The sequence below is a fragment of the Watersipora subatra genome, chromosome 11 (assembly GCF_963576615.1).
Source record: "Watersipora subatra chromosome 11, tzWatSuba1.1, whole genome shotgun sequence".
NCBI lineage: Eukaryota > Metazoa > Bryozoa > Gymnolaemata > Cheilostomatida > Watersiporidae > Watersipora > Watersipora subatra.
In genome coordinates this window covers 1,352,320-1,371,906 of record NC_088718.1, presented here as the reverse complement: position 1 = coordinate 1,371,906, position 19,587 = coordinate 1,352,320, and the positions used below count along the sequence as shown (strand labels likewise).

The 19,587-nt window shown below is 38.2% G+C and overlaps 1 protein-coding gene across 3 annotated transcripts in view; it reads left to right on the top strand.

Annotated features, from left to right (window-relative positions):
• The window catches only part of LOC137408305 (hepatocyte growth factor receptor-like), a 106,812-nt gene that overhangs the window by 72,029 nt on the left and 15,196 nt on the right, over positions 1 to 19,587 (top strand). For all 3 annotated transcript variants that reach the window (XM_068094783.1, XM_068094785.1, XM_068094784.1), the window contains 5 exons: positions 6,041 to 6,220; positions 6,356 to 6,452; positions 17,133 to 17,220; positions 17,455 to 17,597; positions 18,007 to 18,228. In XM_068094783.1, the coding sequence (XP_067950884.1) occupies positions 6,041 to 6,220; positions 6,356 to 6,452; positions 17,133 to 17,220; positions 17,455 to 17,597; positions 18,007 to 18,228 (730 nt within the window). The remainder of the gene's footprint in view (positions 1 to 6,040; positions 6,221 to 6,355; positions 6,453 to 17,132; positions 17,221 to 17,454; positions 17,598 to 18,006; positions 18,229 to 19,587) is intronic.

The window sequence follows — 19,587 nt, the reverse complement described above, 5'->3', positions numbered from 1 at the left end:
TAAGGACTCACCATCAGCGAAGTGAACATCAAGTGCAGAGTGCAGCGTATGAAGAACTGGGCAGCACCTGGTCATGACATGATTCAAACCTTCTGGTTGAAGAAATTGACATTACTTCACACTAGAATGGCTAAGCAGATGGAATGCCTAATAGAACAAGGTGACCATACAGGATGGCTGACCAAAGGATGAACTGTACTTCTGATAGAAGATCCAAAGCAGGGGCCGATTCCCAATAACTATCGACCAATAACGTGCTTGCCCACCACCTGGAAACTGCTCTCAGCAATAGTTGCAGACAAACTGGAAGAGCACATCAGTCACTATATGACCAGTGCTCAGAAAAGAATTGGGCGCAACACCCGAGGAGCCAAACATCAGTTACTGGTGGATCGGATGGTCTGTCAAGACAGCAGGAGAAGGCATACTAATCTTGCCATGGCTTGGATCGACTACAAAAAGGCCTATGACTCAATTCCCCATAGTTGGATACTTGAGTGCCTCAGTATGTACAATGTTCACCCTGCTCTTGTCTCATTCATCGAGTTGTCAATGACCAAATGGAAGACGGAACTGGAAGCTAATAGCAAAAAGCTGGCAAGTGTAAAAATTAAGCGAGGCATCTATCAAGGTGACTCCTTATCACCGCTGCTCTTCTGCATATGCCGAAACCCTCTAAGCAATATGCTGGAAAAGACTCAATATGGGTACCAGTTTAATAATGGCACCAAGATAAACCACCTTTTCTACATGGATGACATTAAGTTGTATGCTAACAAAGAAAGGGACATTGATTCGCTAATACACCTCACTCAGGTATACAGCAAGGACAATTTGACCTTTGATATTGAGACATGTGAAAAGCTAATTTAAGATCTTAAGAAAGACCATTCTATGCTCACAGATGGCCTACAAATGCCAAATAATACCATCAAAGATATAGAAGAAGGGTACAAGTACTTGGGGATTATGCAAAGCAACATCAACCACGAAGCCTAGGTACGTCACAAAGCCATTACCGAATACAAAAAACGCCTTCAGCAGGTCCTACGAAGCAGCTCAATGCCAAAAACCAAGTCATGACAATAAATATGTATGCACTGCCAGTAATAAGATATCTAGCAGGCATAATAAAGTGGACTGAAGAAGCCATCAAGGAAACAGATATAGCAACTTGTAAACTGCTGACCATGCATGGAGCACTCCACCCAAAATATGATACTACTAGATTGTATCTCGATAGGAAAGATGGCGGTAGGGGACTCAAAAGTGTACAGCAGACAGTGAAAGAGGAAGAACAAAGCATCAAAGCCTATGCAGCCTCTATGGCCACTTCAAATAAGTTGCTAGCTGAATTTCAATCGGCTTCTCTGACAATGGAGCTTCGCAGTGATGATGAGGACACTGACTGGCACATAAAACCTCTTCATGGTGCTTACCCCCGACAAATATCTAAGGTTGGCAATCTTAACCAGACATATATGTAGCTGAACAAAGGAAACCTAACGGCCAATACAGAGTCGCTAATCATGGCAGCCCAGGAGCAAACGCTCCCAACAAGGCAACTCCAAACTTCAACAAAGGAAATATATATATATATGAAATTTGTTTCTTCACCCCTGTTAACCCGTATGGGTGATAATTTCTGCTCTAACTCGAGTCTCCTACCAGAGACCTGGGAGTTTGAGCACTTGCCTCAAGATCTTAGCTGTTCCCAATAGCGCACTTTTCTGCAACTCACCTGAGTTGATTGCTGTCGGTGTTTGGGCAAGCCACATTTTATGCGCCGGTGTTACTGCGCACAGTGCCCTAATGACTATTGGGATTACAGTTGTTCTTACATCCCAGCATTTTTCAATCTCTTCTCCAAGAGGGAGATATTTCTCTACCTTTTCTTTTTCTTTGCTGGCTATATTGTAGTCATTGGGTACTGCTGTATCAATTATAGTAGCCCTCGTGTTCTCCTTGTCCACCACCACTATATCTGGTTGGTTTGCTTGTCAGTCTGGATGTAGAAGTCCCAGAGGATTTTAGCGCGGTCATTTTTATTGACCTTACCAGGAGCTTCCCACCAGTGTTGTGGTTTATTAAGGCCATACTCATCATATAGACTTCTATACACAACACCTGCGACATGATTATATATGTATATATATATATATACATATATATATATATAATAGCGAAAATATAATATATATATATATATGTATAATATTTGCGAAATATTTTCACAAATATACTTCACGCATTCAATAAAACTATGTTTATTGTTCTTACGCGTTTGTTTTATCGTCATTGTAATGCTGTCACTTTTAGCACTGATATCTTATAACTTACCGTAAAAAATCGTTAAACTTTTCCACCTTAGCTCGAAGGAGTACATATCATTGTCTGATAATCATGACGAGCCTGTTGGTCAACTATGATAATCGAAAAGTGCTGCAAAAATTATTTGTGAAGTATTGGGTCATACGATCAGATTACGTCTTGACGATTAGATAATGCCGAAACAAAACTGTAAAGTAGCGAGCATCTATATTTGATACGGGGTCTTTGGTAAAACCTAAAGTGTTTGTCATAAACTAGTGCTATGATAAGTTTATATTGAACTTTTTATTGGCCTTTCAATTCACGTGAGAACATCACGTGACAAGACGATAACCAAACTGTAATGACTACGTCAGAGAAATAAAGAGATTCCAATCTACGGCGGCTTTTCGTTTTTGAGCTTTTAAGAGCTTGTAATCACATTTCCACATATTTGGCACCTACAACACAAGAGAGTAAGACATGGTGAATCGTTTGATACCAAATAACTGTATGTGAATTTTGTTGCAAGTCAACCTTTAAAGGCGTGCGCGAGAGAAAATTGGCACCCCAAAAACTCTCATTAGAGAAGTCAAGAAAGCGTGATTGTGCCGCGTTATACGACATTTACAAAACTGAAGCTGTATAGCTTCAGAGTCTCGCATCAAAAACTGGAAACAAAAATGTTTGTTTCCAAACAAACCCGATGGACTTACTGATCTCTAATGGAATATTCTTATCTCGCTCTAAACATCTCGCTTTTTTGCATTTACTTTATTTAAAAAAATTTGTAGTTCTTTGAAGGAAATTTTGTCCTCTTTCAAATGGTGTATGATACAACAATCAACTTTTAAGCAACTGCCAATGAGAGTAATTTTTGTTGGTTAATGTTGCGGCCTCTCCATTATAACTTATGGTATATAAAAATAGTTGGCGTGGCCTGTTTGTTTGGAAACGAGCGAGCTCCCATATACGCTTCTGTTGGTTGCTGAACTCTGTGAAACTATACCGCTCTGATCAAAACAAGGAAGTAGCTTTGTTGATATTTGGTACTCTGCCTTCCAAGCTTCAATTCATGATTGAGCAGTTGTTAATAGAAAAATGCAATGTCGCTGCAGATTATGTAAGCATTCCTCACATTTTGAGCTTTTACAGTTGTTCTTACATCCCAGCATTTTTCAATCTCTTCTCCAAGAGAGAGATATTTCTCTACCTTTTCTTTTTCTTTGCTGGCTATATTGTAGTCATTGTAGTCATGTCGCTGCAGATTATGTAAGCATTCCTAACATTTTTCTATACTTACACTTCTAAAATAGAACTTTTTCACCTTTGTATATCTATTTATATTGCAAATACCAAATACAACTGTAATATCAACAATTACCAATTACTCATATACATGTACCTGGTTTTAACCCAACTTTACCTCTAAAATCAATTGTTAGTTGCACCTTTTTGGAGTCATGCTCACTCAAATTTATTTTATATCATCTCGCACAACTCTCATTTACACTATACTCTGTCAATTCCTGCTGACAACTATTTTTTCAACTACCAGTAGTACCCTTTCTTTTTTCCATAATCACTTTGGTCGTGGGCTGTATGACAGGGTAATTTCTAGTATATAATTATTATAGTATATAAATATAGTAGGCTACTAGCTGTACTACCTGGCGTTGCCCGAGTAATAAAGAAATCTTTGGACAAAAATTCATTTGTATATAACATTTGCCATTCTTACTTTTAAACTGAGAAATGTGTTTTGTGTCGATTGAAATTCATTAAGAGAGCGAGTAAAAACAACTGTAAAGGTTCTCAAACTTTGTCAAACAATTTTTAAACTTCATATCATGAGGAAAAATTTTCGCACAAGTCAAATAAATTAAAAAATTTAAACGACTGTAAAAAAATTCAGATGGAAAAATAATTAGCAAGTAACAGCTAAATTAAGTCGGAATAGCTACGATTACAATAAAAGATGATTCGGTAATGATACAATTAATACAAACTGAAAAAAAAACAAAATAAAAATCCTGAATATGTAGAATTAATCATAACAATTCTTGCATAGAAGTGTGTGTGTGTATAGAAAAGTTACTGTTCCACCAGAATCTATCCATCAAGACTTTGAATACGGTAAAATACGGTAAAATAACCAGCTTGCGCTATACCCGGAATGACACACATATCTACACACATATTCACACACATTCTTTGAGAAATATATACATGTATATAGATGTATACATGTATATTTATATATATATATATATGAATATATATTCATCCCACGACCAAACACGAGCAAAGCGATTGGTTGGGAGATTTATGATAAATGTACATGTGCACACAACTCCCGAAAGTTATTCATCAACAATGAGGCAAACCCATTTAATTTAACAGAATTCAACCATCGATTTGTGGAGTCGTTAAAGTATAATAACGATACAAAACACATATAAGCCTATTTAAATATGTTACCAAGTCTTTGTAAATTGTCGAGATTATCTTAAAACTTACCCATATGATTGGATTATACACAAATAGACAGATTTAATTGGACAAAAATCGTTATGAAAACTTGCTAAGCCTCACTTTTATCAAAGTTAAGACCGAAAATTGAAACGCCGAGCGACAGAGAATAAAACGATTAAGTCGTGCGTGTTTCACGAAAAAATAACGAGCACATTTCACCAGTCTATAGCATTGTCGAATTGCCGAAGGTTTCTGTAATTAATGTAGGAGTACTGAAATCGTTTCATTTTTGCCGATTTCAAAGTAACTGACATTTTCGACAATTTTGAGTACTTTGGTATTCTAACTGATGTCCAACGCAGTGTAAGTAAAGGAAATGACGATGATATTTTTTTCTAACGATTTTTATGAGATTATTACGATATTTAATTATAAGTTTTCTTTTTGATACTTTTTCATATTGTTAGCTATTAAGTTTTTAAATGTAAACAAAATTGTGCATTGGTTTTCTATTATTACTGTATTACTATATTAATTATATTGGTTATTCTAATAATATCAGTGCATTTTACTTCTAATATTGCATTTTTCCTATTGCAGGGGGAGAGATATAAACCTATAATCTTTTCCTTTCATTATGGCTGTTTGTCATGACCAAACACTTTTTAAATAGATTTTCTAAAAATCTATATAAATATCATTTCTTGATATTGTTAGCTATGACGTTTTGAAATGCAAACAAAATTGTGCATTGGTTTTATATTATTACTATATTAACAATATTGGTTATTCTAATAATATCAGTGCATTTTACTTCTAATATTGGCCAATACTGCATTTCTCCTATTGCAGGGGGAGAGATATAAACATATAATCCTTTCCTTTCATTATTGCTGTTTGTTGTATATAATAACACCCACACCCAGTACATTACAGCTACCATTACAGTTATCCTATTGCACTGCAGTGCCATTTGACGGCTAATATTGCATTACTCAACCATCAGTACCCTTTCTTTTTTCCAATATTACTTTGGTCGTGGGCTGCATGACAGTGGAATTTCTAGTGTATATATATATATTTATATATATACATAAATATTCATACATATATATGTATATACATATAAATATATATATGTATGTATATATATATGTGTGTTTACACATTTATGTATATATATGTTTATATGGCTGGCTTTGAAATCACTTTTCTTTGGTTAAGACTCAATTTCGTTAAACCTTTTTGCTTGTAGACATACAAGCATCGCACTTGCATTCAACATGCCACCCTACAAAATGAACACACAGAATGAAGTTACTATTGCTCTAGAACAAGTGAAGGGAGAAAACCGCTCCTTGATATGGAGCAGTACTTACATCTACCTTCCCAACCCTATCATTGACTTCGTGTCAAGAAGCAGCTCCATAGCACGGTGAGAAAACAATTCCAATATTTAAGCGAGTAGCCACAACTTGAGTCTTGTTTTTTAGTAGATTGTAATTTTTTGCTTAAAAGCAACGGTGCGGTGTTACATGGTTACATAACAATTCCCTTTGTTAACTTGCAGAGGTGGTTTACCAGTTATATTGGTTGGGAGAAACCTTCTTTCTTCATCTGTCTACAGCCTAAGGCTTAGCAAAGGCCCAGATATGGTAGCTGATATAGTAAGTACCACTTCTTTACAGTTTTACTTGCTTTTATATATTTACAAACTGAATTGCACGGGTAATCTATGTTTGTAGTCGCTGGTTATGTAATGTAATTACCATTGGCTAATCTTTTTACCTAATGACGTTCAGTAATTTAAGCTAGTAACATATGCTAGCTATAATTAACTTACCAGCTAATAAATTTACTTACAACAATAAGAGAATTGCTTATCGTTACGTAAAGTCATGATATTTTTTGCAATCAATGAAGATCTTCAAGCTTGCTAGTAGTAACTAATAATGAGTATGACTACAGTTATTCCATTGTATAGTAATGTAGCTGTTTGGCTTTGGCCTTTGAGGTTAGCTGGAGAACTAGAGGTTTCGAGCTCAGTTCCAGCGCATAATAGTTTTTTATTCCTAAAACTTAATCGCTATAACCGGACAGACCAACAAATGACAATCACTGAGATATTGGTGGTTGTCTTATATATATAGATATACGTACACTAATCTCAGTATAATATATATATATATACAGTGAAACATGGATAACTCGCCCTCGGATATATCGAACACATGGTTAACTCTAATGGATTTGCTTGGTCCGTTCCCACGCAATGATAAATGGCTCTATATAACTCGACCTCGGCACCGTTAACTCGAACAGTTGTTGCCGAATTCACAAACGTGGTTTCCGTTCAATTTGTTTCGAAGAAGTTTCTACTAGTCGCGGAGCTGAGACCACTCTGCTTTCTTAACGAAAGCGCTTTTTATACGCGTACAGTGTACATATAATTTTCCTTGTACCGTATAATGGAACCGAAAAAGAAATCGTATAAAAATGATTAATAGGGTCGCTAAGACGTTCGCTTAGTTACGGCCAAGCTATAAACGTTAGAAGGTATTAGCGATAAAAATTTAATAAAGATAGACACAGCATGCAAAATACATATTGTAACAGTGATTTTATGCGGATAGATAAAGATGAAATGTCACAAATAGGCTCGTGGCTTGCGTCCGCAACAACAGACATCCACTTTACGATGGCATCACGCAAGCAAAGAAAAGCGTGGAAACCTTCTGACAAACTTGAAGTACTCGAGGAAATCGAAGCAGGACAAAAGCTATCAGCATTATCAAAAAGAGAAAATCTTCCAAAAAGTACAGTGTCAACATGGATTAAACAAAAAAGAAAGAATAAGATCGTTATGTGACCAAAATTCATCAAGGCTAAGAGATCGTTCATCGTCGCACGATGATTTGGATGGTGTATTATTGACTTGGTTTAGACAAGTGCGTAGTGAAGGCGTACCTATCGATGGGCCAATTTTGTTAGAAAAGACTAACAAGTTTTTAAGGACTATAATAACTGTTTAAAATCTATTTCTACAATAAGTCACACTGTTGATCTTTGTCAAAAAAATACCTTGTCACAGACTACACTCGATAAGTTTTTTAAATGAAACAACTGATCAGATGTAAAGCATGCTTCTTTGCATTAGTCATAAATGTTTACTTATGTCCAGCTTTAAAAACTATCAGAAAGAATAGATATTTTCCTATTAGGCTGAGATTTGTTTGCAGTTTTAGGTGATGTGACTGACAAAACGTTTTAAGATTTAAATTGGCAAAATTGATCTCGAGTAAAACACTCAGAAGAAAAAATGTCTTCTGAGCGTTTTAACCGCGATTAGGTTTTGCCAATTTTAATCTGAAAAAGTTCTGGCAGTCACATCACCTAAAACAACACACAAATCTCAAGTGTATAAAAATATCTATACTTTCTGATAAATACTTTAAAACTCTACATCAGATGCCCTTTAACTTACAACAAACAACCTATACTTTAGTTTTAAATATACATGTAGTTTGTGTATGTATCTACTGATAAATACATTCACTTGTGACTGTGCTCTGATAACTTGAACGCTCTGATAACTCAAACACTTTCGCTCGGTCCCGTGAAGTTTGAGTCATCCATGTTTCACTGTATATATACACAGTATATAAATATAGGACAGATAGGGCAGTTGGTAAAGTATCGGGACAGTGATCATTAGGTCCTAGGTTCAAACCTCAACAGCTGCACCCTTCTGGCAGCCCTTAGACAATACCCTTGCTTGTATAATGTCTACAACCTCTATGATGAGTGCAATAACCAAAGCTATGCTGGCTCGGGCGTCGCCCGGTCAAACAAGGTCCGTGCTGCCTGTAGCTGAACCAGGACAAGGCAGTGAAAAATGGGCTACTGGTTCAAAACGGATGAACTGAATTTGGACTGATAACACGGACCTCATGCAGTGCTACATTATGAGTTAACCTCAAAAGTGGGGCTATATGGGAAGGATGCGTCAACTGTGGATAAACGTGCGCCATGAATTGCCACTAACTGCTAAGCAACTTGTAGCTCAGAGGAGTAACATAGTCAAGCGCCGCTTCATGTCAGAACTTTAGGCAGATGAAATTAGGGAACAGTTCACCCAAGTAACCTCGACCAACGAGGAAAGCATATCAACACACACAGTCACATATACACAATTTTGTGTTGACTCACGAGTTGAAAAAGACATGGACCTTGACCCAAGAGTGAAGGAGCTTGCGGAAAATATCATCAACAAGATGCCATCTGCTAATGATTATGGAAGCAAGGTACCACTGCGGAGAGTTAGCAAGACCATGTCCAAGAAGCTGTTAGAAGACATTAACTTGGCACAGGAGACGATCTCAACTGCATCGATCAGTGAGACTAATGCCCTAATCTACAGTACGGCAGCTGTCATCTTGGAGGAGATGGGTATTAAGCCACTGTCAACAAGGCTTCAAGTCATTCCATCTTGGCAGCTGAGGCTACAAAATAAGATCAAGCACTTGCGCAAGAAAGTTAATAGGCTCAGTGAGAGATCTAACCACAGTTTGGAGCGTCCAAAAAGGGAAGCTACAATAGAAGCTCTAGAATCTGCCAAACAGCAGCTAGTAGCACTCTCGGCACGACTGAAGCGGTATACCAAAGAGAGGGATAACAAGAGAATGAACAAACTGTTCATCAATAATCCATCTAAAGTGTATTCTCAGGTCAAAGGTGAACTTCAGAGGCCAATGTCAGATCCTCCCCGATCCAGCACCTCAAATTTCTGGAAGGACATCTGGGAGAAAAAGACTACTCATAACACCACTGCAACTTGGCTGAAGAGGCTTAAAGAGAGCCACCAACACACTGTGGTTCAGCAAGGGCTCACTACTAGCAAAGTGGACGTCAAGTGCAGAGTGCAGTGTATGAAGAACTGGGCAGCTCCTGGCCATGACATGATTCAAGCCTTCTGGTTGGAGAAATTGACATCACTTCACACTAGAATGGCTAAGCAGATGGAATGCCTAATAGAACAAGGTGACCATCCAAAATGGCTGACCAAAGGACGAACTGCGCTTCTAATAAAAGATCCAAAGCAGGGGCCGATTCCCAATAACTATCGACCAATAACGTGCTTGCCCACCACCTGGAAACTGCTCTCAGGAATAGCTGCAGACAAGTTGGAAGAACACATCAGTCACTATATGACCAGTGCTCAGAAAGGAATTGGGCGCAACACCCGAGGAGCCAAACATCAGTTACTGGTGGATTGGACGGTCTGTCAAGACAGCAGGAGAAAGCATACCAATCTTGCCATGGCTTGGATCAACTACAAAAAGGCCTATGACTCGATCCCCCATAGTTGGATACTTGAGTGCCTCAGTATGTACCCAATGACTACAATATAGCCAGCAAAGAAAAAGAGAAGGTAGAGAAATATCTCCCGCTTGGAAAAAAGATTGAAAGATGCTGGGATGTAAGAACAACTGTAATTCCAGTAGCCATTGGGGCACTGGGCACAATACCACCGGCGCATAAAATGTGGCTTGCCCAGATACCGACAGCAATTAACTCAGTTGAGTTGCAGAAAAGTGCGCTATTGGGAACAGCTAAGGTCTTGAGGCGAGTGCTCAAACTCCCAGGTCTCTGGTGGGAGACCCGAGTTAGAGCAGAAAGTACCACCCATATGGGTTAACCGGGTTGAGGAAACAATTTATATATATATATATATATCAGTGGATGCAGGCAGCTAGCAGGGAACGCATACACTGAGCGGCATAATCATGTCGCTGGTATTGTGTATAGAAGTCTATGTGATGAGTATGGCCTTAATAAACCACAACACTGGTGGGAAGCTCCTGGTAAGGTGAATGAAAATGACCCCGCTAAGATCCTCTGGGACTTCTACATCCAAACTGACAAGCATGTCTTAGCAAACCAACCAGATATAGTGGTGGTAGACAAGGAGAACAAGAGGGCTACTATAATAGATATAGCAGTACCCAATGACTACAATATAGCCAGCAAAGAAAAAGAAAATGTAGAGAAATATCTCCCTCTTGGAGACGAAATTGAAAAATGCTGGAATGTAAGAACAACTGTAATCCCAGTAGTCATTGGGGCACTGGGCGCAATAACACCGGCGCATAAAATGTGGCTTGCCCAAATACCAACAACAATCAACTCAGGTGAGTTGCAGAAAAGTGCGCTATTGGGAACAGCTAAGATCTTGAGGCGAGTGCTCAAACTCCCAGGTCTCTGGTAGGAGACCCGAGTTAGAGCAGAATTTACCACCCATCCGGGGTGAGGAAACAATTTTTTTTATATATATATATATATATATATATATATAAACAACACTGGTAGGAAGCTCCTGGTAAGGTCAATGAAAATATCTGCGTTAAGATCCTCTGGGACTACTACATCCGGACTGACATGCATGTCCTAGCAAACCAACCAGATATAGTGGTGGTGGACAAGGAGAACAAGAGCACTACTATAATAGATATAGCAGTACTCAATGACTACAATATAGCCGGCAAAGAAAAAGTAGAGAAATATCTCCCTCTTGGAGAAGAGATTGAAAAATGCTGGGATGTGTTACGATATTCAATATTCATCAGCATTGTTGTTATGCGCTTATATATATGTTCGTATGCACTTATTCTAGGAAATAAAACACTACTTCCTGTCACGGAACCCAGCATGGTAGCAATGTGGTCCATTTTCATTGCTAGTGTTACTAATTTAAATCGATAACTATTTCTTTAATCTCAAGTTGGGCTTCGTCTTAATCGACCAGAAAATGTCTCAACTACCTGCACCAAAGGAATTCGACTATTCTCGACCCGATGGCTTTACTGACTGGCTAAAACGGCTTAAATTGTACAGAATTACCAACAGACTTATAAATAAGGACGGAAATGTTCAAATCGCTACATTGTTGTATACAATGGGCGGAGACAGCCAGCAACTCTATGACACCTTTTCATTTGCCAAGGAGGAAAACAAGGAAAATTTTGATGTAGTAACTAAAGCGCTTCAGGATTACTTCACCCCTAAGCGCAACACGATTCACTTGAGAAGTCAGTTTCATGCTAGAAATCAGAGACCAGACGAATCCATTGAGAATTTTGTCAGAGAGCTATATCGACTAAGCGAGCACTGTGATTTTTGGTCAGAAAGAGAAAATTCTATAAGAGATAGACTAGTAGTAGGCCTTATTGACAAATAACTATCTGCTAAACTTCAACTTGAAGACACTATCGATCTTGCCAGAGCAATATCAATCTCCCGACAACACGAGCTTGTCAAGCAAGAGATTTCGACCCAGGTTTCTGTAGAAGCAGTCGCACACAGCCAGTACAGTTGCAGTTTCCGAGACCATGAAAAGCGGTATGACAATAATGCAAACAGCCGGTGCAACGGTAACTCCTACAGCTGTTTTGACACAACCACTGCCCAATCTCACACCATAACCAGCTGTAACAACTGTGGGAGTAGCCATCAACGCCGACAATGTCCTGCATACGGCAAACAATGCCACAACTGGAAAAAGAACAATCACTTCTCAAAAGTCTGTAAGAGTAGGCGTAATCCAATGTCGCATCAGAAACCCGCATCAGAAATTGTCGACCAGAGTATGCCATGTAATGACAACAACGTATTTTACCTGAATGCCATAACTAACGTAACCAACAACAATGATCCTTGGTTCGTGAGTATACCTGTAAACGATTGCACTGGGAAATCGTTTACACTGGGGCAGATGTGACCATTCTTTCAAAGCAGACCTATGATTCATTGCCCAACAAACCCATGTCGTCTAAAGCTGACATTCTATTGAAATCTGTCAATTCTGATGTTACTGTTGATGGTTATTTTGTTCTAAATACTATGTATGATAAGAATGACTACTCTCCGAACTGTTATGTAGCTGATACTAGATCCAATCTTTTGTCCAGGGGTGCGGTGGAGCAGATGGCGGTCATAGGTGCAATGTCGAGCGTTACATTAGGTGTGATTAGGGGTGAGCCAGCAACTATTAAACTCTGTGACAACATCAAGCCCACATGTACACTACATATGCTCCCCGCCGCATACCTTTTACCATGTTAGAGAAAGTAAACAATGAACTAGACAGAATGATTAACGAGTGCTCAGATCAGTTAAGATAAGATCAGTTATGCAACCCACTGACTGGTGCTCCACTCTAGTACCAGTTGAGAAAAATTCCGAGCAGGTTAGACTCTGTATTGACCTCCGAGCGGTCAATCGTGCGGTAATTAGGGAAACGTATCCGATACCATCCTATGATGAGCTAACTTCAACATTTAAGGGCACTAAGATATTCTCAGCTCTTGATGCTCGCAGTGGGTACCACCAAATAGCCCTAGACAAAGCGTTTAGTTTATACACCACGTTCACAACGCACCGCGGCAGATTCTGCTTCAATCGCCTGCCATTTGGCATCACTAGCGCAAGTGAGATTTTTCAAAGCAAGATGGAGGATATTCTACACCGGTTGGATGGTATAGTTGTCTATCAAGATGATATCTTGGTATTTAGGCCGAATACAAACGAACGCGACAAACGACTTAACATGCTAATGACCAGAATCACAGAACATGGACTACAATTAAACGAAACAAAATGCACCTACAGACAACTAAGTTTTAAGTTCCTCGGACACATATTCAGCGGTGAAGGCATTCAACCAGACCCAGACAAGATCCAAGCCATAGCAGCAATGGCCAAGCCAGTGGATGTCCCTGCGTTAAGAAGATTTTTAGGCATGGTTAACTATATGCAACGTTACATAGCAAACCTATCAGAACTAGCCAGCCCTTTGTACCGCCTCCTGCGCAAAGACACCCAGTGGACTTGGGATAACCCCCAGAAAGAAGCTGTTCTGAATATCATTGCCCAACTCAAGCAAACCTCAGGACTAAAATACTATGACAGTAACCTTCCTGTTTCTATGCATGCTGATGCCTCTCAGAACAGCATTGGTGCCATGCTCACACAGAAAGAGCACTGCATATCCTTCGCATCACGTTCTCTTAATGACACAAAAAAACTACTCTAATATGGAGCGAGAGTTACTAGCTCTTGTGTGGGGCTGTGAGAAATTCGACCAGTACCTCTGCGGATTAGCCAGCTTTGACCTAATAACTGATCACTCGCCATTAGTTCCCATGATAAATGGAATAGATATCAACAACACACCAGCAAAATGCCAAAGAATGTTGATGAGACTCATGCGTTACAATCCTGTAATGAAACACATACCTGGTGTACAGATGATCGTCCCGGACGCCTTGTCGCATTCCCCCGATGACAAACACGGAGTTAGCATCGAGCTAACGGAAAAGGTTGAGACACATCTTGCCTCAGTGAAGTCTAACTTACCTATTTCAGATGAAAAGATCCAGGAAATAGTCCAAAACACCCAAACAGACCCACCATTACAACAAGCACTTAATCACACCCTGAATGGTTGGCCAAAGTACAGCAAGGATGTATGTACCCGAAGCATTACTGCCGTACTTTCATGTTAGGGCAAATTTATCAGACGCTGAGAACATGCTGTTATACAACAACAGAATAGTAATACCTGACACGCTCAAAGCATATACCCTCAAGGCGATACATCAAGGACATAGGGGTCTGAAAAAATGCCTTGTCTCGCTGCCCAAGCAGTCTGGTAGCCCAAGCTAAACTAAGACATTCAGGTACACATATCCCAATGCGAATATTGCAATCTGAAAGCACCAGCCAATCGGAAAGAACCCATGATCTCGCACAACCTCCCAGAATCAAAATGGCACACTATCGCTGCAAACCTTCTCAAACACAACGGCGCCAAGTACATATTAGTAGTTGACCTTTTTAGTCGCTATCTTGAAATAGTACACACCCACAACACAACCACTCTCATTATTGTTCAAAAGCTAAGATCGATATTTGCTCGCTGGGGTATTCCTGTTAGACTAATAAGCGAAAATTGTCCACCTTACAGTAGTCCAGAATTTGCCAAGTTTTTGGCTGAACATAGCATCTCACATACCTAGCAATCCGTGCTACCCACAATCAAACGGCGCAGCCGAAAGAGCGGTACAAACCGCCAAAAGAATTCTAGCTCAACCTGACCCTGCTATTGCCCTGATGAATAATCGATGCTCAAAGACAGTGACAGGTTATAGCCCAAACCAAGTAATGCTCGATGCTGATATTAGAACGTCGCTATCCAAACGTGACGCACCTGAGCCAGTCGATTCTCAAGCAATTCTTGAAAATGATACCTTCGCAAAGCTCGCAGCCAAAGCGCAATATGATAAATCAGCACTCAACCAACCTCTTGACAACATGGAACCAGGCACATCGGTGCACGTCCGATCGGGCGACGTGTGAAGCGACCAGACATATCCTGTCATCGACAAAGCTGATACACCCAGATCGTATATTCTGCTTAATAACAAAAACGGGGTGTAAGAACAACTGTAATTCCAGTAGTCATTTGGGCACTGGGCGCAATAACACCGGCGCATAAAATGTGGCTTGCCCAGATACCGACAGCAATCAACTCAGGTGAGTTGCAGAAAAGTGAGCTATTGGGAGCAGCTAAGATCTTGGGGCAAGTGCTCAAACTCCCAGGTCTCTGGTAGGAGATCCGAGTTAGAGCAGAAATTGCCACCCATGTGGGTTAACCGGGGTGAGGAAACATTTTATACATATATATATATATAAATTGTTTCCTCACCCCGGATACCCCGTATGGGTGTTAAATTCTGCTCTAACTCGGGTCTCCTACTAGAGACCTGGGAGTTTGAACACTCGCCTCACGATCTTAGCTGTTCCCAATAGCGCACTTTTCTGCAACTCACCTGAGTTGATTGTTGTTGGTATTTGGGCAAGCCACATTTTATGCGCCGGTGTTATTGCGCCCAGTGCCCCAATGACTACTGGGATTACAGTTGTTCTTACATTCCAGCATTTTTCAATTTCTTCTCCAAGAGGGAGATATTTCTCTACCTTTTCTTTTTCTTTGCTGGCTATATTGTAGTCATTGGGTACTGCTATATCTATTATAGTAGCCCTCTTGTTCTCCTTGTCTACCACCACTATATCTGGTTGGTTTGCTAGGACATGCTTGTCAGTTTGGATGTAGAAGTCCCAGAGGATCTTAGCGCGGTCAATTTCATTGACCTTACTAGGAGCTTCCCACTAGTGTTGTGGTTTATTAAGGCCATACTCATCACATAGACTTCTATACACAACACCTGCGACATGATTATGCCGCTCAGTGTATGCGTTCCCTGCTAGCTGCTTGCATCCACTGATGATGTGTTGGTTGGTCTCAGGTGCATCTTTGCACAGTCTGCATCTAGGATCGTATATATATATATATATATATATATATATATATATATATATATATATATATATATATATATATATACACTGATGAAGAAGAAGGTTGCAGTTCCATCAAAACAAACATCAACAGACTAAGTAGTTATATATGGCAGCTTAAAGATTGGTCCATCCAATACGACATCAAGTGGAGAGTATTGAAGAAAGCGAGTAGTTACAATAAGACCAGTAAACGCTGTAATTTGTGCATTTGGGAAAAGTACTTCATTCTATACAAACCTGAGCTTGCAAGTTTAAACTCACGAAACGAGCTTGTGTCAAAGTGCAGGCATTCAAATAAGCACTTGATTTGCAATGCTGTGACATGAACCAATTAAATTGTTGTATTATATATAGCTGGCTTTTATCGTTAAGCTACTTGTTGTGTTTTTGCATACAGTCATACATGTATGAGCTTCAGATCATTTTAATTTTACCTGATGAATGGTAACAACCATGAAACTTTAAGTAGTAAACAGTTTTAAAAGTTTTCAGTTTTTAATATTTTATATATATATATATAATTCATATATATTTAATTCATATATATTTAATTCATATATATTTAGTTTATTTAATTCATGTAAACAATCGTCACTCCTCAAGGTCAAATAATCTTTGTGAATGAATTGCTATCTACATTATTTGTAACACAATTTTTTTTGCATTTTCAACCAAATATGAAAGACAAGTTTTAATATTCAAGGTTTTAAAAATTATTTTTCAAGTCTCTGGTTAATTGAGTACTTCAACTACTGCACTGTTTTTGTTAGGAATTCGGATGTACTTTTCAAATACAGGCTGGTGTTCATTCAGTCATACTTTGTTCTAGTTTTAGTACATAACGTTGGTAATATATACCAAATTATTATAAAACATTAAAATATACTAGTTTTATCATATCCATCATTGCCATTTTATACTTACAGCCATGCGACAGGACAAAGGATGCTCAAGGAAACGTCATTGTTCAATTCTACACTCCGAATGTTGAAAATCTTTTTCGAAAACGATTCGGTAAGATGACTTCTAGTAATTTGTTGAGAATTGCTCAAAGTAAAAGCTAGCATCAGTTTTAAACTGTTTTTGTCGCTGTTTAGTTTGATTCAGCTATTGTACCAAGTTACTAACTTGACATTCCATCAAATAGTGGCCAATCAGAGCATGTTGGTTCAGGTGGGAACCAATCAGAATAGAGTGGGGACAGTAAACAGAGACCCTACTTCTTGCTCACATCTACTATGATTGTAGTTAAGCGATCGTTGGAGGGGGAGAAAATTACCTTGACAGCCAATATGTTGTCTCATGGCATGCCGGTTGCTGGAGTGACAGATGTTATCTTTACGGTTGTCAATACAGAACCTGAATTTACAAACTTCACATCTAAACCAATCGTGAGTTTGTACTAATTGATCATATTCGGAAAGATTACTGGAGTTGTCCTCTTCCTTTAGTTACATCATTACATTTATTAAAATGCAAAAAATAGGTATAATTCTGCATTGTGAGCAAGTTATTATAGTGGGCTTTTTCATATTAATTTTTTCCTTATAATGATCTTTTAATTACTAGTAAAGCTTGCTCAAACAATTATACAATAGTAGTTTATTTTTAAAGACAATGCGATTTCTGTTAGTATTTTGATCATTTGAGAATCCTTCACTTGTTTGGTAATCTTTACAATGAAGAATTTTGTTTTTTTATAAAACTAAATATGTACATGTGCAAGTACTGATACGAAACTTTTAGAATTGGTTTGTTGGTAGTTGTCTATTCTCAACAGACTTTAAATATAATTTGCAGAGCTACAATCTCCACAATGAAACAGTGTTAAAGATGAAAGGCAGGTATTTAGCTAATGCTGTATTACTGGAAGATTACCAAGTCACACTGATGTCAAGGGGAGACACTTTTTCCTGTGTAGTCACACGAGTAGACAACTCCGAGCTTTCCTGTCAACCAAACAACGAGGCTATTAGTTCTTTACTTTTAGCCTCTGACTTTTCCTTGACAGCTATGGTTAAGGTTAGTTTCATGGATACTTTATTTTTGATGGCTAGCCATTGTCAACCATTGCTATAATAATGCTAAGACCTTATACTGTATCAAGCCTTGAAGAAGAGTTAATGTTCACTTTCTTCACTTTTATAACATTCAGAGTATATTTAAAATGATTGAGATTCAACTTACTCTTGTTATGCCAAAACATGTTAGCCGCATTCTTAAAAAATCTAACAAACCAACAAACAATCGCTAGTAGCAAAAAATGCTGTGGCCGTTTTATTTCTCTTTGGAAACTCTCAGGCAGTCAGTTTAATCTGCAATAAAGTCAGATTTATTGATTGATATTTTAAATTAAATTTAAGCGAAGGATCAAACGGTGGTCTGATTTAAAAACTCCTGATCATATGAATAGATAGAAACTGTTTAAGTTTGTATTCAATAAGGCAGTCATGTCAAAATCAAAAAGAAACGCCCGTTATTGAACTGTCAGTTTTGGTAATGCTCTAGTAAAGGCAAAGATTCTGTACAAACAAGACATTAGTTTGTTTAGAAAGCTAGAAACTGTATTTTGATTTTATGGAGTAGACAATAGTAAACAGGAAATACAAAACATGGTATTATGACTACTCTGTTTACACAGAAGTTATTTACAACTGTTTAGTTGGAACTATATAATGATGTTTATAGGCATGAAGGTTCACAACTTGTTTCTTTGGATACTAGTATCAATTTGTCATCATTAAACATGTATTCATCTTCACCATGTGAAACTACCAAATATACTGCTGTATTTTAGAATACATCAAATTTACTTTTTTTTCTTACTATTAAAAGTAACTCTCTTTATATTGTTTATGTAGTGCGGTACTAAATAAGTACCGCACTACATAAACAGTTTTCTCAATTGTATAGTTCTAAAAGTGGCCTCTGATACTTGTTAACATATTGATATTATAGGGCTTTCTCATGTTGGCCTCGTGAAATATTTTGAGTTAATAATGGTGTCTGTTGACGGGAAGTTTGCTTCTTACACTATCAATCAACATAATGGTTATCCAGGCATTTCAACTGGTTGTTCTCTCTGTTATGCATAATTTATTACATCAAACAATTTCCCAGTTAAATTTGGAGTTGTCACACGCTGTTTATAGAGCTCATTTAAACATTTTTTTACAATCAGATTTTTTGGTTGCATAGCTTTTAAATATATAAAATGTTCTAAAATCATTGCCTATTGTTAAATCTTTAGTAAAATTTCCGTAATCCTTTAAAAGACTGTTGTAACAGCTAAATTTTGCCTACTACTAATAAGTATTCCATCTAGCTAGTCTATTTACAGCATGTTTACAGGATAAGGAGATAAAATGTGTTATACCTGTT